This window comes from Homalodisca vitripennis, chromosome 1, assembly GCF_021130785.1.
Source record: "Homalodisca vitripennis isolate AUS2020 chromosome 1, UT_GWSS_2.1, whole genome shotgun sequence".
NCBI classification, from domain to species: domain Eukaryota; kingdom Metazoa; phylum Arthropoda; class Insecta; order Hemiptera; family Cicadellidae; genus Homalodisca; species Homalodisca vitripennis.
In genome coordinates this window covers 182,326,390-182,351,183 of record NC_060207.1, presented here as the reverse complement: position 1 = coordinate 182,351,183, position 24,794 = coordinate 182,326,390, and the positions used below count along the sequence as shown (strand labels likewise).

Here is a 24,794-nt window from a genome sequence, read left to right as displayed (position 1 = left end):
TGAGGCAAGACAAACGCCACTATGGAACCGGAAGAAAATTAAAATGGCTGAGGAGTGTTCTTGCTGATATGTTCTATAAGATTGTAAACAATCACAATATGACCACGTTAAAAGTATGCTTGCACAAGCAAGGAGCAACAATCATGTCAAAAAGTTGGTTAAAAATATATTTTTGTATCTAATTTTTATAATTATACTGGTCTTTTTTTGTTATTTCACTTTAAAAATGTTCAATATGCGTCTTTTTTAATATTAAAGCAAATCACATAAAAAACTATATTTTTTTAGTTTTCTTTTTATCTATCAAAACATATGTGCAAAGTTTGGTATCTCTAGCTATATTAGTTCTAGAGATACCTAATAATTTTTATATAAGAATAGAAAATGGCAGGTAAACGGCTTAACAATACATTTCTCAACCTATTTTTGTAGGAAATTTTGTTTGAAATGATGTAAGTTGCTTTAATACTCATTAATAGTCAGTAAATATCATTGTACAATTTACTATAGAACTACAATTAACAATAAAACAAACATCTTTATTGAAGCATATACTTTGTAAGGAAAAGAAAATAAATTTTCTTTTTTAATCATCCTCTTCCTCTTCTTCTTCTTCTTCACCACCTTCCTCCTCTTCCTCTCCCTCTTCTTTTGGCGGTGGTTTCTTCTTGTGAGCCACTCGCCAGTCCTGCTCCACCTGCACTGTGGGATCCTGTATCTCCATGATTTCGGGTCCCAACTCATACTCGTACTCAGGGTGGGGAAGTACAGCTGGAGAAAAACCGTATGGCAAATATTTCTGTCCCCATCCAACATAGATGTTTTCGTATGTCCTGTCCAAAAGTAATTTGTGAAAGTAATCATGTTTTTATGTATGAAAATGGACATAATTTTACAAATCCAAGATTTTTTGTGTTACATCACTTTAATGAACAGCATGGTAAGAACAATGAAGGAGGAGGAGCTCTTCTTATTGGAATATAAATTTTCTATTATTTCACAAAAGAAAACTCACAATTATCCAATTGGATAATTGGATAATTGTGAGTTTTCTTTTGTGAAATAATAGAAAAAAAAAAAATGGTAAGAACAGTTGAAATTTTATTAAATGATATATCATAAGCCTCCTTTCCATTGATTTACCATGTCTGTTAATAAAGAATTACCACCAATACTTAGCTGAGTTTTAAAAAACTGAATGATTAAATAATTTATTGTTTGTTTATTATGAGAAAAAAAATAGTTATTAAATGACTATTTTAACCTATATTCTTGTCCAGAAATTGTTCAAAAAATTCTGCAGTGGTCACACTATGAAGCTTTTAGAGTAATCTTGAGAATTTAATTATGTCAACCACTATTTAAAATGTTTTAACACATATTTAATTAGGTTTTGTTCATTTACAGCAACTAGCATCTGCTTGTTTTGGCTGCTCAGGGCCATCAAAAACAGTACAGTTAAATAAAAATTTGGACTTAATCAGATTATAAGTTTAAACAAGCTAAATTATAATTCCTGTTATTGTAGCTCTACTAGTTAATTGGTGGTTAATGTTGAAGTTCAGATAACTATACTTTTTGTTCCAAGAGAAATACATGTTTCTACATTTTTAACTAATTAATAATATTGGACCATTAAAACTGAAATGTTATCCCTTGCATGGTCACAAAGAAATTTTCATTTCTGACCTCAAAGCTTTCCCCAGTGGCTTTGTAACATTAAAAAAATGCTGTAATCTAGTAAACCATTGACCCAAATGTAGCAAAGACGTTGTGTTATTCCTTTGGTGCTCACTATAACAACAAAGACCTCTGCTAACACTGACATTTAAAGAAAAATATTCTTGAACTTAATAAATTTCAAAAATTTGTCTTTCAATTAAAAAAAAAATGTACAAAATAGATAATTTGAATAGCCCCTTATTGTTCATAAAGAAACGTACTCATTTTAGTATCAAACTGTAACTCACTGGAATTTATATGATTAAAAAAAAAAACCAAATAAATTATACTATACCATTATTGTAAACAAACATAAATATTACATTAGGTTATACTCTCTAAGACAGTTTTGTTTTCTGCATTCAGGGATCTTTCATATGGGCCACTGAAATAAAAACTTCTGAAACATTACACATTACCTTGTTGTTGCATGTTGTTCACTTACTCATGCAATTTCACTAAGAAACAGGTTTGTTTTTTTACCTCGGGCTCTACACCACTACATTTTGTAACTCCAATGTTAATCTTAAGGCAACAATAGTACAGTTTTGCATCTTGGTGCAGGTGTTCCTTGTGTATTTATAACACTAAACCGTTGTTATAAAACTTCCCAAGTGGGATATTACAATGATGTATCCCGGTTGGAACCTACAAGTTAACTTATTGTGGTTAAACAGTAACAGTCACTGTCCTTAGGGTTGTTTGGGGAGGTCTAGGCATAGGTAAGGGTGCCCAGTGATAACCTTGTTGGAGCTCATAAGTTTCTAGGCTTTACACAGTGATAATGGATAGTATGTGGAAATCAGAGATTCTCCCAATGACCATCACTTTTGTCAGAGATGTTTGGGAAGATCTCAGCTTCCATCCAATGATTCCCAATGACAGTAAAGTTGAGGGTACAGAAGTGGATGGAGCTCACAGGAAGTGGTAGTACAATTTCTGTTCTAATGTAAAAAAAAACAGGAACATCATAAATTTTTGTTAATATGTCAGGAAGATCATAAAGAAATTCATTGAAGGGCAGATTATAACCATAAATTCTTTAAGAAATTGAAAGAATTCAAATAAGCATACAACATATCAGAAAGAGATGGAAATGAAATTAGTTTCATTATCCTCTAGTACTCAATCAGGACCATATCTCGTGTCCACTGACTTGCCGGCTGCGAAGGTACATGCGCCTGGCCAAAGATTGGATCGTATTACTGCTGCAGCCAGTTCCACATTGTACTTGTGCGTGCTCGTAGTCGTCCAAGCTGGGCTATCTTCAATAGTCTGGTCTTCTGTGACAGGCGACAACAGTGCAGGACCTTTCTCCTTCTCCTCTCCCTCCTTGCCTTCCTCTTCCTCTTCCTCCTCTGCCTCCTCTTCTTCCTCCTCCTACAGCACCAGGAATGGTTAGTCTAAACCCTCAATAAGTAGGCTAATAAGTTAAAGATTGTGTCTAAGGCCACAGAAAATGCTCTTGCTTTTTTAATAATAAAAACATTTAATTTTTACGAGAGTGTTAATTTCTTTGATGGAATACGCTTTCAAAGTGTAATTCACAACACTCAATCTTTCTAAAGTTTTTTTAATAAGCCGAAACAAAAAGAATACATAATATAAAGTATTAGGATGATGCAAATGAATTCCTGTTACATCTGTTTATTTTTTTTAATATTGGATCCTTGAATCGCCTTTCCATTCAATCCATTATTACTTTTAGAGTGGTTTTATTACAGTAAAGAATCAACATGAAAAACCAATAAAAAATGTCAACTTTACAATTTTAAACAGGAAAAGTAAAACTTCAAAAAATATTACATTTTTTTGTATAGTTTTGCTATCATATACTATTAACTTTACAAATTAAGACATAATTGTGGTCTATAATATAGAAATAAATTTCATGTATTAGAAATGGAGTAAATAACTAAATTACTCACCTCTCCTTCTTTTTTTTTCTTAGTGCTCCACCATTCTGTTCTGCCTTGTTTCAGGATGTATGGAGAATGATGCACCCAGGAGGCGAAACTGGGGTCTAGGAGATCTTTCATTGGAACTGGCTTATATTTAGTGTTCTCAACAAAGTTTTTCTTTCCTCCTGGCATGTTTAGAACAAAAATTTATTTACCAATAATCTCTTTTTAATGCTATAATTCATATTTCACAAAATGTCTAGGTGTCACAAAAATTTGTTTGGAATAATTTTAATACTAAAAACTGCCATTTTGTGCATGTATTTCTCTAAATACCATACCATAGTAATGACAAGCGTGTTCTCAACATCCACATGGAAATAACACGAAGGAACCATGGGATTTAATCAATGGTCCATTTACTCAATATTAAAATTATCTGGATTTTTATTAGTTGAAAGTGAGGTTTGTGAAGACAACAGCTTGGATAAATTCTAAGCAATTTGACAAACTAGAATTTGGCTCAATCTTATTTCATTTAAAATACATATTATACTCACATAGATAACAAAATATTTATAACTTTGTTTACTGTTTCTAAATAGATAGGCTTATAGAATGTCAGATTAATGTCTTTTAGCACTTTGCTTATGAAAATCGGTGTATGATAATGTTTTTTATGCTTTTCAAGAAGTTAAACTTGAAAATGTTATTCCCTTTCCCTTAAACAAGATAGTAGTAGGACCATTTTATTTTATTAAATGTAGACAAAAAATATATGGTTTTAATGTTTTAAATTATGTTCTATAATGGTGTATATAAAACAGTTACTGAAATGACTTTACTTTAGTGTATACAAATGGGTACCCAAAAATTGGGATTTCAAAAAAAGTTATGCGCCAATTCTTCCTTAATAAGAGTTTGGACTGCCTTAATAGTCCATGCGCGACGATTGTTCACAACCTTTGCACGCCCTTTAGAAAGTTCTTTGTGCCAAGCAAACACACAGGTTCTTGTTTATTGTCCCAGAACTTTAGTCATAATTGCCAAAAGATTTCAGTTGGCCAAAAACGTGACTATAATATATGACTTGGTTGCTTCACAAAAACATGAACTTCCTGTTCATTCACGATTTCTTTTGATAGTAAAGGGACACAAGAGAGTTGCGGTAGACTTCCCTTCTCTCTAACAGTACCCGCATACCAAATTGTTTTTAGGTGAAAGACTGCATCAGAATTTTTTACATAACCAGCCCCTTTTATATTTAACACATTTTTATTTAACATACTGTCAAATTAAATATCAAAACAATGTTATTTTTCTTTTTTAATGTGTTGCGGGTAATCCCAAAAGTGTTACAAGGTCTAAAAACCACATGAGATGGATTCAGGGTTGTAATGTATACATTGGATGTTTCAAGTCTTGCGTAAGTTATTCTATTTCATCATTATTATTACAAGGTAAGATTTTCATGTTGATACTTTGGGCAAAAAAACTTGCTTCAAACATCTAACAAATTACATTAAGAAGTGTACAGGTGATCTACTGAGTATCTGCAGTCAGAACAGCCTATGTTGCTAAAATATAAATTACATTTTGAAATTATTGATTGACTTGAATAACAGGAGCACCTCTGCAATATATAATGACAACAAATATGACAAAGACACAGTAATCTTTCAAGAGTTACCTCATAGTAACAGTATATATATATATAAAGTTATTTAAAATTATATTTAGTTTAATTGAATACATGTAGCCAAATCATGATTACCGCCTCCTCCTTCTTCCTCCTCCTCTTCTTCTTCCTCCTCTTCTTCCCCTCCTCCTGCTCCTCCAAACTTATAGAAGCCAATTGGTGAGATATGGGTTGTGGCAGAGATACGTGCAATCTGAGTTCGTAAGTAATTTTTCTCTGTCCCAGGGAAGGCTGGGTAAGTTATTATCTGTGAGTGAACATGGCCAATTTCAGAGAGGGAAAGAATTGGTTAACTTCATATTATCTTTATACTGACTTAAGAGATCCGCATAGTGTTACACAATAAATATATCAATAGTTCGGGAGCTGGAGTCAATTTGCATTGCATAAGCAAGCACACAACTGGCCAATTTTTGGAAAATTCGGAGAGTGTTGTAAAAATCCACTATAAATAACTTTGAATAATGTTATTCCAATTTTTGTAACAGAATATAAAATTTGTGTCCAATTAAGGTGATCAATCAATCAAATAGATTTAATTTATACTGTTACAAAACGTGACATGGAAAATAAAATCTGAGAATTTGTGAAATCAGAAAAATGGATTTTATGCTTTGATATTTTTTATATCATAAAAATTATTTTAAGTTTGATGATTACATAATTTTCCACCTTAAGAAAGATCACATGAAAGCAAGAACAAACTTTATAGGCCTACTTCTACTTATCCAATGAAATAGATACTTATATTCTTCAGGAAGGGTAAGTCGACAATAGACGCAGTTGTACGTCTATAGTCGATATGGTTGTAGAGGGGCTAGAACGTCGGGATCCCACATTGAGTGTGTTCCTAGACTTATCGAAAGCATTCGACTGCGTTGACCATGTTACAATGCTTGACAAACTTGAAACTCATGGCATCCGAGGCGTGCCTCTCCAGTGGTTCAGGTCATTTTTAAGCCACAGAACCCAAATTGTCCAGATCTCAAACAAATTATCTGAACCAATTCACCTGAGCTATGGTGTCCATCAGGGCTCAATTCTCAGTCCAATTCTCTTCCTGATCTATGTCAATGACGTAGGTTCATCACTTCTGCACAGAAAACTTGTGCAGTATGCTGATGACACGACTCTCTGTTTCACTAGCAAATAAAAACTGATTCTGGAACAGCAGAGTTTTGTTGAGATCAACAACTGCGTCCAACATTTCAACAGCCTCAATCTTAAGACAAATTCTGCAAAATCTAATTTTCTAAATTTTGCTTTGCGATCAGTAGACAGGCATGACGAGCCAGCTGTTATGTTGGCTGACACAATGCTGGAAGAAGTCTACTGCTCGAAATTCCTGGGAATATACCTAGATCGAGGGTTGACTTGGAATAATCACATCGATCACGTTTGCTCCAAATTGGCCTCAGGCATTTATGTTTTGAGGTCTCTAGCCAAATACTGTCCTATTCAGGTTCTAATGATGGCGTATTATGGCTTGATTTACCCCCATCTCACTTACGGGTTGGTGTTGTGGGGAGCTTGTGCAAACAATCAATTTATGAGATTGTTCAAGCTGCAAAAACAAGCGATCCGCATTATTGCTCTGTTGAAGTTTAGAGAGTCGTGCAAGGAAGCCTTCAAAAATTTACAACTGTTGACGCTGCCCAGTCTCTACATCTTGGAAACAACTCTGTTTTGTATGTCTAAATGTACCATGACGAATGGCCGAGACATACATGCATACTATGAGACTAGAGGCAGACCAGATAACTACCGAACTGGTAGACACAGAACGGTGGTTTATGAACGCTTGCCTTCACAGGCAGGTGTTCATTTTGTCAACAAATTACCAAATTCAATAAAAAAAGCTCCAACGCCCAAGGTGTTAAAAACTCGTTTGAAACGCTTTTTAGTGTCACAAGTATTTTATAATGTAGACGAGTTTTTAGCATATGATTGGGAGACCACCAATTAAAAAGACGGACTGAATCCGTCGCTGGAAGTGGGAATCATTGGCGAATGAATGGATGTATGTAAATTGTATGTCTGAATGAGATCTATTGTGGGGTGTATGACAAAATTCTAGCAAGTAAAAAGTTGACTTTTGCCATGCATTATAGAATGTTCCGGCAATAAAAATCTGATTAGATTTGATTTGATATAGGAGGTATTTATTGTTTTTCACTTGGGACAAGAAGCTGAGAAATTTCTCATTGGCAGGATATTTGGGATAGGTAAAGTTTGGGATAGGAACCATTTCTAGTCAAGGTAGATAAGGGAGACCATACTCTCTCGTGTTTAGGCTTGCAAAACCCTTTAACACTATGACTTATTGAGAACAATTTTTTTCCCAAAACCCCAATATTTTGTCATGTGCGGTTAGTGACGAGCTGTTCCTGGATATCTATGGGATTTCCCAGATAGAAGTGACATATTGATAAAGCAGCCAGAAGTAAACCCTCACAAAGTACAAGGGTTTTGCAATAATTTTACCCTCATTACATATTGCAGTTGTGATAAACCTGGACATTCTTTTCATCAATGAACCCTTTTTATCAATGTGGAGTATATAATTACCACACCTTAGTTTCAAGATCTCCTGTAAAGTATATTCGAGTCTGGCGAGCAACATCTATTTCCTCTGGTGTGACTTTTGGCAATTCTGTCCACTCGAGTTCAGGAATATTGCAAACATAATAGACCTGAAAAATGAATACATTATTCATATTAGATATGTAATGAATAAAGAAATATGCATTTCCTGTAAATGTGTGACTTACCAGTACAGGTTCACTTACTGATTTATTTTAAATCTAACTTATTATTGTTAAATTTGTTTAATCTACAAAAATGAAAATAAACTCGATGATCTCTATAGCAGATGATTCTTAATCACGAGTTTAAGATGATATAATCATGCAGAAATCAACAAAAAGCCTTTTTTGGTTTAAATATCGTTTGTTCATAAATATTAAGTACATATTAAGAGAAAAGTTTTAGGTGACTATTAAAACTTAGTCTTATTTAAACCCAACAAACTGTCAAATACTAAGATAAACAAACGTAAACTTATGTAATTTATACCTATGTTCAGTACCTATGTCATTTTACATGTTCAGTAAAAATAAAGCACAAGTAACATTTAATTGATATTATGTATACATGTGAAAATACCTTAAAATGTTAGAACTTGTTAAAGCCTAATACTTTAAATAGTTGTGTGAAATGACAAATGTGTACCGTACTTTGTATAACTTATGAATTTGTTTGTAAAACAAATAAAACTCTAACAGATAGATGCTAATCAAAATAATACAGGACTTAGTAAACACTTATTCTTAGTTTATATGCAGGGCCGCATTTACAAATTCGGCGCCCCTAGGCCTACAGACCAAAAAGCGCCCCCCCCCCCCCCAGAGGACTCTGATTACACTGACGTAGAAATCCAGTAAATTTCTTAATTACGTAATTTTGATGAAAGATAATTACAATAGTATATATACTCCTATATATATATATATATATATATATATATATATATATATATATATATAGGAGTGTTTTGAATAAATAAAAGCAATGAACCAATGAATGAGTCAAAGTCGCACCCCGGACCTAGTTGACCTTGGCCACCCGCCCCGCCGAGCGCCAACACCACCCGCCGCCGCAACTTTTTTCTTTTGTGTACTTTAAAATTTATGCGCCCCCTAAAATTTTGCGCCCTAGGCCTGGGCCTAGTGGGCCTATAGGGAAATGCGGCACTGTTTATATGTACAATCACATTCTAAGTCATCAAACCTTTCTGTTAGGTACCTATAAACATCCCATTGTAATAAGGTTTTATAACATTTTTTATTATAAACTTTAAATCCTGTGAATTATGAAATTTGATCATTTATTATAGGTCCTAACCATTATCTATGATTATTATATTTAATTTCAGTTAATGCAGCTAAAATCTACATACTACGTTAATTACTCACTTTTCGGTTTAATCCAGATCCTACTTTTTCTGCAGGAATTTTTACAGTTTCTATTAAAACAGGCAGTAATGTTGGTGGAACTTTATATTTAAGAAGTTTTTTTGGAGCAGGCAAAGGTGGTAAAAGGGGATCTTCTTCCTCCTCCTGTTTTTCTTTCTCAGCCTCATCATCCTTTTTAGTTTCTTCTTCAGTAGCATCCTTTTCATTCTCAGACTCTTCCTTTGCTTTTTCAGCATCAGTCTCCTTCTTGTCACCTTCTCCCTCTCCTTTTTCAATTGCACTTTCGTCTTTTTCAGTATCAATCTTCTCTTCTTTATCATCATGCTCTTCCTTTTGATATTCACCTTCTTCCGTTTTACTTATTTTTTCTTCGGTGTCTTCTTTCTCACCAGCTTCCTTTTCCTGCTCATCAACAATTTCTTCTTGCTCATTACTACTCTCCTTTTCTCCAGCATCTTTTTCCCCTTCCTCCTCATGTTTTTCTCCACCTTTTATCACTTCTTCATCTTCATCATAATCAGGATCAGCATATTTTTCAGCGATTCTTTTGGCTTCAGCTTCTGCCTCTTCTTTTATCTTGGCTAATTCATTAATATTTTCTTCTTCAGCTTGCTCTTCTTCCTGAAAAAATACAACAAAATATTACATTAATAACAATATTGCCTTAGCTTAAATGTTATTTAACTATACACAAGAGGAAATTCAACAGTTTCAGTTAAAATCATTAAACTGCAATAATTCTTACCAACTCAAATTATTCTAATTAAATCAACATTAATGATTTAGAAAGACATTACATTACTGTGTCTTTGAAGTAAGTCACATTAAAGTAGGTACTATAGTAATATTATAGCACTAGTTTATAGTGATTATTATGCATACGCTGTTAGAGAATTTTCAAACAAGTAATTAATTTAAAATTTGTTTGATTAGTTTTTCTTTTGTCACATATTAACTTTTGACATCTTATTGTCAGCAATGAGAACAATTTTGTGTAAAACTATTTATGAATTTTTAACTTTTAAGGTGAATACTAAAAGAAGCTAAAATTCTGTCTGGTTTTCAGGGGAATTTTCGTTATAACTTAATATAATTAATGACAGATATATTCATTGTACATTTTTCAGTGCCTTATGTATTTAAGATCAAATTTAGATAACATTCGTACAAGAAGCTTCAAACATTCCTATAATACTAGGTCTGCATTCTTAATTAACTTACCACAAAAAAGGCACCACAAATAAGTGAAAAAGTCCAGAAGTTATATCAGGCCGCTTAATGAATAAAATACCCGACAAAGTAAAGAAACTAAAGCAAAAAAGATTTAAAGCTTGCTTAAGAAACTTTTTTTGTGAAAAATTATTTTTATAAAGTAGAGCGAGTTTTTATCAAAGAGTTGAGCTGAGTCAGATTTTGTAGACTAAAAGAACCTTAATTGTAAGTGTATGTTTAACGAAATATAGGTAAATGTCACAATGTTTTTGTGCTTAATTGTTAGTAGTTTTATAATCTTTATTATTCATTTAATATTTTTAGAATTGTTAATTATTTATTTGTTGAACTATTTATCTATTTGTTATTTATTGGCTATTGACTTGTTATTTGGTGTTTCTTTATGTCATTTGGAGAATCATTATTGAAATTGAATGTTGATTATATTGATTTTATCAATTTGACAAAAATGACATGCTGTGAGCAATATTTATAGTCTATATTGCATATATTTGATAAACTGATATTGATTTTGACTTGCCTGTGTATTTCTGTGCAATAATTTTTGGCTGAATAAATATAATATTCCATTCTAATTTTGCCTCAAATAGAGAAATATTTCATTTCATTACGTTACAGAGGGCAGGAACGCTAACGGGTACTTGACGTAAGATTGTCAGTTCTGATGTAATATTAAGTATACCTTAATGTTATTCTAAATTTCTTACACTAATAAAGTTTAAAATTACCTGAACTCTTTTCTCATATTCTTCTTCACTGAGCTCACACTCCATAATAAAGTAGTCTTGTTTTGTACCAAGTATTTTTCCCCAAAATCTGTAAGATACGTAAAAGTATGATGTATCTATACTTTTATCTAAGTGAACTTTTATATAAAGCTATTATAGTAAACTTGTTACACAGAAACATAGTATAAAATCCAAAGCAGGATAACAACCACCCTGATGTTGAGGACTTTATTCTTTATACTAAAATTATGATAAGACAGGCTAGGTCATACCTGGCATTTTATTTCCTCTGCTACCCAAATAAGCATAAAGAGCAGTAGACTGGACAGCTTTTGCTTTTTTATATGTCAAAGTAAAATATTGTGCTATTACCTGCTTTTCAATAAAGATTTTTCCGATGAGAGTTTCTTCACAGCAATATTCAGAGGGACCAGCTGTGACGTAGGAATGGCAACACCGGCTTGTTTGAAGTAAAACATCACCTCTTCTAGATCCATCTTCTTGAGAGGCTCCTTCATTTCTTCATCTTCTTCTGCTGCTGGCTCTTCTTCATCCTTGATCTTGACTGACTAGCCAACATGAGGATGAGAATAATTAATAGCATCTATGTAAAAAAACACTAGTCAAAATTTTGACAATGTTGCTAAAAATGTTTAAAACTAATTAAGTAGAAACTTTCCAAAAAATAGATTTACTCACAAAGTTTATGGTCAATGTACGTATAGTATAGTATATTGTATGTCAGTCAACCACTTGGAAATAGGAGATTTACAATTTCTTAGTTCATTATATTATTTCCATTTTCCTGGGAATGCCTCTATAGTCCATCTAGTGGGGGGTGGGATTTGAGAATCGCATGAGGCTAAAACTGGAATCAAATGGTTCATATGCCATCTAGAATAATATTATAATGGTGACAATGGTCCCCTTGGTTGGTCAAAGGATGCAATTTTACATTACAATATGAATTTCAACAGTCCTTTAATTTAGACCAGAATTCCCGTGGTTTGCCCATTGGTTGCCTTATATGCTAATTATTGGCATTAATGACAGTTCTGTTTTGAATCAGCGGTAATATCAATTAGTAATGGAATACTTTTCATTTAAATTTTATCTATCATAGTTTATTTGCCTTAGAAATTGTATACACTTAAGTATATATGTGTATATATATTCATGCCCACATTCAATCCCATATTGCATATGGAATAGGTGTGTATGGAGGAACCACAAATCAAAATTTTAATAAAATTCTTATCTTGCAAAAAAAAGCGCTGCGAATAATGTTAAAAATTGATAAGGAAGAATCAGTTAAAAATCATTTTACTGAACTAAATATTTTAACAGTGCATAGCCTTTACATTTTAAAATGTGTGATGTATGTTAAGACTCATCAGTCCAGTTTCAAGAGTCACTGTGAAAATCATACATATAACACTAGAAATAAGAAGGAATTAGTATTACCTAAGCATAATTTGGAGTATTATAAAAAAAAAACTTCTTACGCTGGAATAAAATTTTTAAAATCAATTCCAAAAATAATATCAAGTGTCCGAGACATAAAGAAGTTCAAATCAATGTTAAAAAAGTATTTAATTCAAAAGGCATTTTATTCATTTGAAGAATTTTATACAATATTATGATTTTACTCATAACTATTATAGTAACTTATTTTTAGTGACGCTATTTATTGTACTCATGTGCAAAATATAAATAAAGATATTAAATAAAAAAAAAAAATAATAATAAATAAAAAAAAATATATATGTTAATTTGATCATTGATAACTGATCATTTGTAAATTATTGTCATAAATTTAATTAATAAATAATTATTGGAGAAAAAATATATATTTAAGAATATAAGTATAACTGGTAATGCAAAGTAAATATAAAATGTAATTTCTTAAGAAAGGGTCCGCTAAGGTAGGTAGGTAGTGGTACAAAACGACAGCTGATTCTCTGGAAGTTGGCTAAAATAACCGATTACAATAGAGTAGGAGATTTGACAATAAATTTCTCAAGCCAATCGGTTTTTTTATCAGATAATTTGAAGCCAATCAAGAGCGTTGTTTAAAAGGTAATTTAGGTTAGGGAAGAGGGCGGTATATAAGACTCTGAATCGCGATCTTTGCTGCATTTTTTCAGTCTTTTGCATATTACTCGTATTTTGTTGCGTCTCATATTTTTTTTTTGTCCAAAAACAGTTTTGCATGGATTTTTACCAAAATTTGTTTGATTTTAATACAATTGGATAACAGAAATTCGAAGATTAACTAAATTATTAACGCAAGATTGCAAGATATTACTAGTTCAAGCAAGATTTTGTTCAAGTAAAGTTTTCAATTTCAATATTATTTAAAACTTGTATGCCATATAAATTTAATTCCAAAATTTCAAGGTTTTAAATAAATAATTTTGGAAGAACTAAATACAGTTTTAACTTAGAAATTGAGCCAACTAAAAAAGAGGCTTCACACGTGGTACAATGACGTTTTCAACAAAAATTTTATTGAAATGTCATCTAGTTACGTTATAAGAAAGAATAAGTTTATTTAATTTATTTGAGTTTTATAAGAACGTTTAATTTTAAACTTTCAGTTAAGAAGTACTACGTTTTACATTGATTTATTAAAAAACCCTTTCTTGAGAGAGGTTTGTGGAAACCTAGTGGTCCCATAACCAATTGAAGGCTTAAATCTAAATATTTTTAATATTGGATAAAGATTATTATATTGGATACCAATTTAAATTTGAACTTTTTAGTTAGAAGAACGTGTTAAATAATAAACAGTTTTAAAAATAATTCTATAAAGTATTCTCCCGTCTATTTTTACCAATAATCAATATAAAATAATTTTAAAACTAAAAACAGAAGTGCAGATAACCTAATAAAAAAATTTTGTATGGAGAGGAATTTTACTTGGGCGAGATAAAACAAATAAGCCTATCCTTTATACATGACAAATATCATTACAATGACATCGTCTTACATCCTCCAAAGGAGTTAGTTTAGCGTAAAATGCCTTTTTGTAAAATCAGCATTAGAATTATAATACACAAACAACACACTATTATTCTAAGTGCATGTTTTAAAATAAAGATCAAGTACTGTTCAGATAACGTATGTGATGTTAAACTTAAATTAATGAGTGACAGCTGATTCTTAGCACTCTCCAGGTGTGGCGAGCAGGCCCGTTTTACCGAATAGGCACGGTAGGCACGTGCCTAGGGCGCTAGGCAATTGGCATTTTTGGGGGACGCAAAAAAAATGGAGAAACAAATTGCCGTGGTTGTATCTGCATGCATAATCATCAAACGTTTCTAGGTTGTCTTGAGCTGATAAGTGAATTTTATCTATTTATCGCGAAACACATAGCAACACATGGTAACAAAGGCAAACGTATCATGCCTTTTGTCTGACATTTGCAGTGAATTTATTGAGATTATGAGCAAAGAAGTACTGAAACAAATCTTAAATTAAATCAAGCAAGCTCGCTATCTTTCTATAATCATAGACTCCACACCTGACGTGTCGCACACAGACCAATTGGCTGTAGTACTTCTGCCCAATGCTTGCGCCAACGAACGCCTGATACAACTCTTACCAAGTGTATGCCACGAATCTGGAAGTTTGGAATAAGCAACCCTCAGTTTACTTCAGAAACTTGAGCTGGATGTTGATAACTGTCGTACACAAAATTACGACAATGCATCAAACATGTCGGGCATATACTCAGGTCTTCAGGCAAGGATTAACAGCAAAAATGATCTTGCTGACTATATAACATGTGCAGCTCATTCACTTAACCTTGCTGGTATTTTGCTGCCGAGAAGGCGTGTCCAGATAACACACAATATTTTTTACATCCGTACAAGGGCTGTATGCTTTTTTCTCGGCATCCACTTACAGGTGGAACAACCTAAAAAGGCATATTGAAAAGAGTAACGAAGGAAAATCAAAGAAAGATCAGAGAAAGCTAATGGTAAAACCCCTGACACAAGATGGTCTGCTAGGGCAGACGCCCTTCAAGCTTTAAAAATAAGTCAACATGAATTAAAAGATGCTCTTGATGAGCTAAATAAAGACGATACTCAGACACTAGAAACACAATGCACAGCCACTGGGTTTCTAAAAACACTTGGAAATTTCCAAACCACGTTATTAACTGTGATCTGGGACGAAATTCTCGAGACAGTTGATAAAACAAGGAACAAGTTTGACTCTTCAAAATCAAGATTTAGACCTATTTGGTGCTACAAAGGAACTTGAAACACTATCCTCGTTTTTTAGTAAAAAAAAACCAGATTTATTTGATGATGTCGAGTCCAAAGCATTAAACTTGCAGAAAAAGAAGAAGCTGTATACGACAAAGTTATAAAAAGAAAGTTATTGCCCGATGAAAAGAAGGACAGAAGCATGGAAGAGACATCTCGAGAAAGATTTCGCACCGGAGTGTTTATTGCTATTGTTGACAACATAGCTTCGCAGCTCAAAAGAAGGGAGGCCTATAAAAATCTCGACACAATATTTAAGATCTTACAAAATCTAGAAGAGAAAAATTTCAAAGAGGTGGCTTGTGAAGCTAAACTGTTAGGAGAAGTATACAAGAATGATATTGATGGACAAGACCTTGCCCAGGAATGTAAACATTTCAAACAATACATGGTTTTGGAGAACCTTTCTAAGATCAAAGATATGTACGCCCACATAAAATCAAACAGATTAGAGAACACGTTTCCCAATTTGGAGGTCGCTCTCAGGATATTTCTAACCTTACCTTTGACGAACTGCACAGCTGAACGTAAGTAGCTTTTCAGCTTTGAAAAGAGTAAAGTCAAAAATTAGATCGTCATTGGTTGATGAGAAGCTTAATGGTTTGTTGTTGCTGTGCACCCAAATCGACATTGCTTTAAAATTAGACTAAAAAACATTATTGACGACTTTGCAACACTGAAAAACAGAAAAAAACTATTGTATGAATCTCTATTCAGTCTAGTGGTAAACCAACAAACGAAAAATAATCCAAAGAAAATGTGATTAAACGAATACTAAAAATAATATAAATACTTAAAATGTAAAGAATGGAGGGTGGGTAGTTCGTGATACCGTGAGGTATGTTACACGTATTTACGCATTCCCACGAAGAGGCCAGTAGATACCTCACGGCTACCGTTGCCAGTCCGGGACTCGGCGGGTCCATAGTTAGTGGATAATGGGAAGGCACTCGAAAAGAATCAGGGTAATTTGTAAAAGAGAGTTAAGGGACATTAAGTCTATAGTCCCGCCCGAACCAAAACTAGCATTTCAGAATAAATCTAAATTTACGGGGTATAAGCGTTATGGTAGGGCTGGTGGGAGGGGGGGGGTATAAAAAGGGGCGCAATTCTCGTTGCGCCTAGGGCGCTGGCATGGTGTAAAACGGGTCTGGTGGCGAGGGAACGTAGATATCCCTCAGTAAGTCAAGTTCTCTTAATTGTGATGTTATACTTACATTGATGAGTGACAGCTGGTTCTTAGCACTCTCCAGGTGTGGCGAGGGAACGTAGATATCCCTCAGTAAGACTAGTACTATTAATTGTGATGTTATACGTACATTGATGAGTGACAGCTGGTTCTTAGCACTCTCCAGGTGTGGCGAGGGAACGTAGATATCCCTCAGTAAGTCTAGCTCTGTTAATTGCTCCTCTTTAACTTTCCTGCTGTACTCTTCAAAATAATCAATTACGTTTGCTGGTTGCTCTGCGATTATTTTGTTCAAGACATTAGTCAGATGGTGCCATCTGTATAACATTAGATTGAAAATAATATAGCTTATTCTTTTCATACGGTATGTGTATTACTAATTTCAAACGATCAAACCGTTAATGGTAGTTTTTTACGAGCATTATTACCTATGATTACCTATGATTAAATGAGGATGTGCAAACAAATAAACAAAACATTTACTATGTGTGTTTTATATTGTTTAAGGTCATATAAGCTACAAGACGGAAAACTGGAAAGTCCCATAACTGGAATGGAATGTTTGTTTATCATTGTATTTATCACTATCATTGTGATTTATTAGTCATGTTATTAATTTTAGTAACACGATATCAGAACCCATAAGCTACAAAAATGATGATTATGTATTAAAAATAATTGTAAAATATAAAACTAGCTATGGACTTTACGTCAAAACGTTTACTGGAAAGTTTAGGTCTAATATGCTACATGAAGTGTTTTTAAAGTAGCTTTTCTTTACCAAATTAATAATAATTAATAGTAAATACAAAAATGATCTTTTTTAATATTACGAGACTAAACCCATCACAATGTTTGTTTTGAGAAATGTCAATAAAAATTGACTCACATTGATAAATTGCCAACGCCTTGCTGCTGAAGGAATAGTTTGGTTTTCCTTACGTCATATTTTACACTGGGCACTCCTTTGTTTATAGAATCGACTGCAGACATAACGTTCGGCAAGGCAGGATTCTCCCCACTTCCTTTTGATTGCGAGCTCTCTTCACTTTTCACATGATCAGTGTCGTAACTGTCTTCCGGTAGAAGTTTTTTCCTCCTCTGCAGTGACTGTTCGTCCGCCAGAGCTGTGGTGGTGGCTCTGCTGCTAATTTTCGATTTTGACCATCGCAATGGTCTTTCACTAAAATATTTATGTTCTAAAATCTCACTGTCGAAAGTTGCTCCCATTTTATCTTTTGAAATGCCTCTCCCAAGTGAACCTGAACTCTTCAAAGATCCTCTTACGTTACTGTCCACGTGGGAAACGTTAAATTCTTGACTGGACTTCTTAGTGAAACTCATATTTTCAGTTTTGATAGAACATACAAACTCGAAAACCTTTATAAATAATCAGTTTATAACGGGTTATTCACAACTAACCTCTTTCACTTGTTTTTGGATAAAAGATTTACCTGGTATTATGGTTTTCTATAGTTAAACACATGATTAATGCAGGTAACCTGGAATTAATTCCCATCTGGACAAAACATCTTACAGTACATATTTTGTTCAATTGTTAATAACTAGGAGTTTGATTATTTTTCCGATAACAAATAAAAAACACATTATAAACAATAAAACAAAAATATAAAATATACAAAACTATATAATTAATTTTATACCTTGCCCATAAGCAGATTATACTCGTACAATAGCCTACATTACGCTGCTCATGACTCACGATGATAAAGAACACGAGTGATCACTAGAATTCTAAACACTGTTGATACACGGTGTCTTCTTAATGAAAGAAAATAGAATCTCCGAAGAGCCCCTCTGTACATTAATGTTTGATGTGATAAAACAATATGCTGTAATAGAGGCATATACTCTTCGACCAACACCATTATGTATTATTGAAAGTAGGAGGCCAAGAGGAAATATTACAATTCAGGTTTTATTTAAAGGAAAAGTTAGTTGGAATTTTATTTAACTGATCTCGTGGGAGACAAGTCGTGGGGTTACTTGTGCTGCACGGGCCCAAGGGAGATAAAGACAGAACAACTAATTCACATGTCTGCACTTTATACAAATTCACATGTTGATTGTACCTTTCTTCTGTCTCCTGATTGTGCAGTACGAGGTCCCTCCTTCTTCCCTAAATATCCCTTCTATGAATTTCATGCTAAGATAAGTCCAGTTGCCAAATATATGTAACAGTGTACAGATCTCGTCTCTGCAACATCTTTTATATCGCCTTTAATTTCCTATTTCAGTAAAATATTTACAGTTTGTCTGCTTTTATAATCTTGTTATATTTCAAATAAAAAAAATAATTGTCTGGTTCAAAATAAATGTCATGTTTCAGATTTGGAGCCCTTTGTGAGAGTATTTTTATTATAATTAACATCAGGAATATATGCAATAAGGCTGCTCGCAACTTGGGCTTGATACTGAGACTCACCAAGCCCTTTAACGACATTCACTCGTTGAAGATTTTGTACTATGCGCATGTCAGACCCCATCTCGAGTACTGCAGCGTCGTTTGGTCACCGCAACAGCACTACCTTGTGTATGATATTGAGAAGATACAGAGACGTTTCTTGCGACTTGTTGGGGTTCGTCTTGGTTATAGATACACAGAGGTCCCCATACAAGATATTGCTACTTTCCTGAACATACCATCACTAGACGCTGTATTCAGGATATGATGTTTCTCTACCGTTTGATCAACGCTGAGTTGGACTGCCCTGACCTTCTAGAAAAAATCAACTTCAAGGCATCGTTTGGAACCAGAGTCATGAATTCTTTCACTAAGGTCGCAGCTTCCTCCTTTTATGCAGCAAATAGCCCAATGCTGAGGATTCAGCGGCTGGGGAACAACATTCCATCCAACCTCGACATCTTTATCGCATCCAAATCTGCAATCAAAAGCCGGCTTGCATCACTGTAGTTGTTATTATTGGCTCGTATCTACACCTACCCTGTCTGTGTTGTGTCTCAGTCTTTTATTTTATAGTTCATTTCTTGTTTTGCATCGTTCTTGTTAAGCATCTTTCTTTGTTATTGTTATGTATTTATCTATTTCACATCTATTCTATCTATTTCTATCTGTTACACATTACTTATTATCTATTTATACTTTCTTGTTATGCATCTTACAATTCATATCTATTTGTTTCATTATGTATCTATTGTTTTGTTTACTGGTTGCATATTCTATTGTTTTTGTTTTAGTCTACAAATTAGTTTCTTTGGTCAATTGTTATGCATGTAGATAAAATTGAAACTTACTTGTTAAAATGGTGATGCCGTTGAAATAATAAAAATAAAAAAAAAAATATGAGGTTTAAAAGAGAACAAGAAAGTAATAATTTTTACTGAGATTTTACAACTGGGTAAAGACTTTGAGGATTAAAAGACAGTGTTATTCATTTATGAATTTAGTACAGTATGGTACCATTATATTCATTATAAAGACCCTTCGTGAAAGTGATATTAACAATTATAACTATAGGTGTCATTATTTATTGTAAGATAAATATAAATATATATATATATATATATATATATATATATATATATATATATATATATATACAATACTTTTAAGGTGACTTTGAAGCGTACGTACCGATTTGATTCTAAAAAGATTTTAAAGATAGGTATTTAATTCTCAAGTTTATGCTTTGTTTTATTCAAGGAATTGTCAAATTTTCAGAGAACCGGGTGATTTTATTTTAGCTCATGAAGTGGCTGATTTTATTTTGAAGAAGAAATGAGCAGTCTGTTTATTATTTGGGGTGAAAAATATTGAATTATATATTTGAGTTATTTGAAGATATGAGGTGTCTCATTTATGGCAGTCTGATCTATTCAAAAGCTCTTTGGTAGTATTTTAATTTTAATTAACTACATGTGCGGCATAAGTTGAAATACTGTACATTACTCAAGGATCAAGGAAGTTTTCAAAGGCCGTTATGACGCATCATACTTGTGACTAAATAATTCTGGCCTGGAATGAGGAAGGATACCGCAGGATATGTTTCTTGTTGTAAAATATGTCTGCAATCCAAATCTAATTCGTTGAAGCCTGCGGAATTTATAGGAACTCAATATATAGGGGATCGTCCCTGGCAGATCACCAGTCTGGATCTGATTGGGCCTTTTGACAAATCTCGAAGTCTCGAAGAGGTTACCCTTGGTGGTTGTTAATGGATTATTCCAGGAAGGATTCTTTGTTATTTCAATTAAGAGCTGCGACAGATAAACTAGTGGCGAAGTACCTGGAGGATGAGTAGCCTACTTCTTGTTATTACGCGAATTAAGTAAATTTAGATTAGGTTATCTTAAATATGTTACTAATAGTACCAAAGTTAAACATAACCTAACCTTTTCCGATCTCAGATCACGTTGGATGATCTGGTGCGTGATCTGAGGTCGGGAAAGTACCGATCGGAAATGACCCCGGTGCGTTCGGCGCCACCTCGCAATTCTAGCGAGAACATTCCTCAAGATAGTACCTAAATTCAAGCTCAGATCACGTGAGCGCTCTTAAATTTAAATTTAACTTTTTATACTTATAACATGTAGGCTACATAGCCTATAAAAATAGTACATAGGGATAAAGTCACCTCCTTCCTGCTGACTTCGCTTCCTTTCGAGAGGCAGAAAACAAGAACCGATTTTCATAATGACATGTAATTTTCACAGTAAGTCGTATAAAGTCTGTTCTTTCTAATAATTTAGTTTTTAGGTCCTCAGAAAAGCTACTCTTAAAATAGTAGTCTCCTGATAATACCAAAGCACCGGAATTTCTAAAAGACCTTCTAAGTGAATGCATTTGCATTAGCATCACTACAAAATGTATTAATATCTGTTACCAGTGATGACGCAACTGTCATGCTCGGTAAAATGTCTAAATTAGTTAAACAGCTTTGGCATTGTTCGAACCACAGCAGGATTGCATGACTCAATTGAAAAGGTATGAAGAGTAGACTATTTCAAAATTTCCATGGATAAGATAAGAGAAGTTTATAGTAATTCCTAAAAATAGTACGCAAATTGAGAAAGTTGCATAGTGAGAAAAACCTACCACTTATTCTTAAAGTCCGTTTGGAATAAGTAATGCTTTGAGTCAGCATTTTCAATATGCTTCCAAGGAACCTAGTCGTGATCCTAAAGACATATCAACTTTTATTTAGGTCTTGCCAGCCTGTTGTCCTCTTTTAAATGCATAATGCTCTTGAATGACTTGCAGACCTTTCTCTGCAGTTACAAAAATCAAGGTTAAACTTAATTCAAGCCCACCAAGATATATCACTTATGGTGAAGGTAACTTTTAAAGATGTCCCTCTTTTAGAGAGATCTAAGATTTATAAAATACCTGGGAAACAGGAGCTTAGGTAATAATTTGACTCAAAAAACAAACGTTTTGGGTATAAAAATGTAAGTGAAAAGTTTGAGGATATTTTGAATGACATTAAAATTGTTTATCCCAGTTACTGGCCAGTTCCTGAAATGTTTAAATTACTAACAGAGAAGATAATTTTAAAACTCTTAGACACATTCAAAATCCACGAGATATAATCAGATATTTCAGAACTTATAGGCAAGACATGAAGTCAGTTTTCTCTGGAAACATGCCAATTATCCCGGCAGAGTCTCCGCACCTGAAGATCTCTGTAATAAATATAGTTACCGTTCTCAATTGATGAATGCGAAAGTGGTTTCTCTGCGATGAATTTGATAATGACTACAAAAAGATGCAGATATTATTTTGATGTGTGTGACGTATTTATTATTTACAGGACCTTATTTATGTACACGAACCAGTACAGCACGTCAAATCCAGACTCTAGTCGTAATATCCAATAAATATTTCATTACGACATATAATAAGCTACATTACAAAATATATCACATTTTAATAATATATTATATTATTGAGAAAAATCGTATTTTACGTTTGGTGTAGTAAAGAGTATTTATTTATTTGTACTCGATATTAATAATGTAGCATTTTATTACTGTATTAAAACCAGTAGTTAGTGAAAGAACACTTTTGAAATTTCTCCAAGAGTCTTCAACTATATTAAGAAGTGTACTTATTGTAATAAAAGATTTATTTTTTACTGAAAACATGTTGTTTCATAAGTCCTTTAGTCTATGATTTAATCACCAGTTTATACCAAGAATAAAGTTTATCGTACTTGGAGTTAAAGAGCTGCGTTTTTTTAATATAGTAAAATTAATACATTATATAGAATATAAGTAAGTGATTTAGTCTCACAAATTCATATCGGGGTCTAAAGATACGCAAATGTTAATTTTAATGATTTAATTATAGTTTGTAATATTAGGTCCTTGTACGTTGTGCGCTCGTCATAAATGGTAAATGAATAATAAAATAAAAATGTTCAACCAGTTTTTGAGTAAGTTATTTAACGAAATTCTTAATTCCAAAGTTACGCCAGACAAGCAAATGGGACTGAAGCTGGCTGGCAGAAGCGAGCAGAAATCCCCAGTATCAGAGAATATACAAATTTCATTAAAATTCGAATTAATGGGTATCTTAATGACTTTTAAAAGTAAAGGAGTTAATATTCTATAATTGCCCTTAAAGTTTTAATACTACTAAACTGCTACTATTCATATTATTACAATAGTAATCACAAAATCATAGTTATAGAAGAATCAACACTAAGTTACTTGTTACTCAAAGAGGACCTTCGCCGCAGCGTAAGTGTAAGGCTTGACTGAGAGGTCAGAGGTTCGGTTCTCGAGGAAGTCAATAAAAATTTGCAAATGGTTTGGTCCGTTTTCCTTAGAAAAAAAATGTTTAGTGCGATCAAGTAAAATACCATTGGCGTAGAAAGAAACGTCTAAAGTTAATTTCAACATGGATACAGACATAGCTTCTTTAAACGCTATGAATTCAAATCATACTTTAGACATTAGATCTCTAACAACTAATCAAGGATGTCGTCCAAAATCTCGATATATACCAAGCATGGACATGGGTGGAATTTTAAACAGGAATTACCCAAAGTTAACAAAAACCCACAACTTTTTATTTATTTTAAGAAGGGTTCTTTCAATTTTACGCCAAATGCATTTCAATTGAGAATACTAAACGTTTTCAGGGGAAAACGGTCCAAACCCACTTACAAATATTTTTTGACCTTTCCGAGAATCGAACCCGGACCTCTCGGTTAGAGAGCCGCCGTCTTACCCCTACACTACGGACAATGTAGCCTACATGTTATAATTAGCTGTGGCTGTGACAGTTTCTGTTGACAAGTGATCACTGGGGGCAATAAAGTCGTCACCGAGTGACTATGTAGGCAGGAATGTTTTTACCTGTCAAGGTCAGTGACACTGGTTAGAACTGCCCTGTATTTAAAATAAAGGTAAACCAAATACCAACATTTATTCAATGTTTTTATTCGTACAATTATTCAAATTATAATCAAAGTCTCTTTGAAAAAAGTTGTTAATTTAAAAAGAATTCGATATGGGGCGTAGATAATGATGCATATATCCATATTATCTAAAGACTTGCTTCATTTTTCTAAGGCGATCGTAGGTACCAAGAACTATTATTTTATTCACATACTTGGTACCGTTAACTCTTACACTCTTAATGTGCCTTTTATGGATTTGAGGTACATCCGAAACTCCTAGGCTTTCAAAGTTCCAAAGTTTAACCTAATGAGAGTATTTTGTTGTTTGAAATAGCTGGTTACTAAAACACGTGTTACTTAGGCAGTTCTCAATCCAATAACCGACTTAGGCTAACATCAGTTTTTTGTTTAATAGCAGTTGCCCGCGGTTTCACACGTAATTTCATTTTGAAAATCAGGGACCCCTGTTACAGATTTTAAATGGCATTCTAAACAATCCTGAAATAAGTTATAGTCACTGAAAGATATTCCAATTGCAGGATCAATTTTAGATTTAAGTTTAAAGATGAGGCCCTGAAGTCAGGGAGTGAAACTGGAAGTAGGCCTACCTTTGAAATTTCTCGAATGTCTAAAAACAGTATTTTATGATATTGCATTGAACTGCTCCAACGATTTCAGCAACA

General features: G+C 33.3%; 1 protein-coding gene across 1 annotated transcript; it reads right to left on the bottom strand.

Annotated features, from left to right (window-relative positions):
* Positions 1-518: 518 nt before the first annotated feature.
* Positions 519-18,185, bottom strand: LOC124352851 (radial spoke head protein 4 homolog A). Its single transcript, XM_046802560.1, has 10 exons — positions 17,613-18,185; positions 16,854-17,040; positions 11,630-11,826; positions 11,258-11,345; positions 9,297-9,917; positions 7,896-8,015; positions 5,398-5,569; positions 3,651-3,808; positions 2,879-3,102; positions 519-833 (listed from the first exon to the last, which is right to left on the bottom strand). The coding sequence occupies exons 1-10, from the start codon at positions 18,065-18,067 to the stop codon at positions 587-589; spliced, it is 2,469 nt and encodes an 822-aa protein (XP_046658516.1). The 5' UTR covers positions 18,068-18,185; the 3' UTR covers positions 519-586.
* Between the last annotated feature and the right edge of the window lie 6,609 nt (positions 18,186-24,794).

What these genes read in the sequence shown, in the direction of transcription:
- LOC124352851 (XM_046802560.1), bottom strand. Translation starts at nt 18,067, where the DNA reads ATGAGTTTCACTAAGAAGTCCAGTCAAGAATTTAACGTTTCCCACGTG. An exon ending in GGCGTTGGCAATTTATCAAT is followed by an intron (nt 17,041 to 17,612) that starts GTGAGTCAATTT and finishes AATGTTATACAG; the next exon opens with ATGGCACCATCTGACTAATG. An exon ending in GGAGGAAGAAGGAGGAGGCG is followed by an intron (nt 3,809 to 5,397) that starts GTAATCATGATT and finishes TAAACATGCCAG; the next exon opens with GAGGAAAGAAAAACTTTGTT.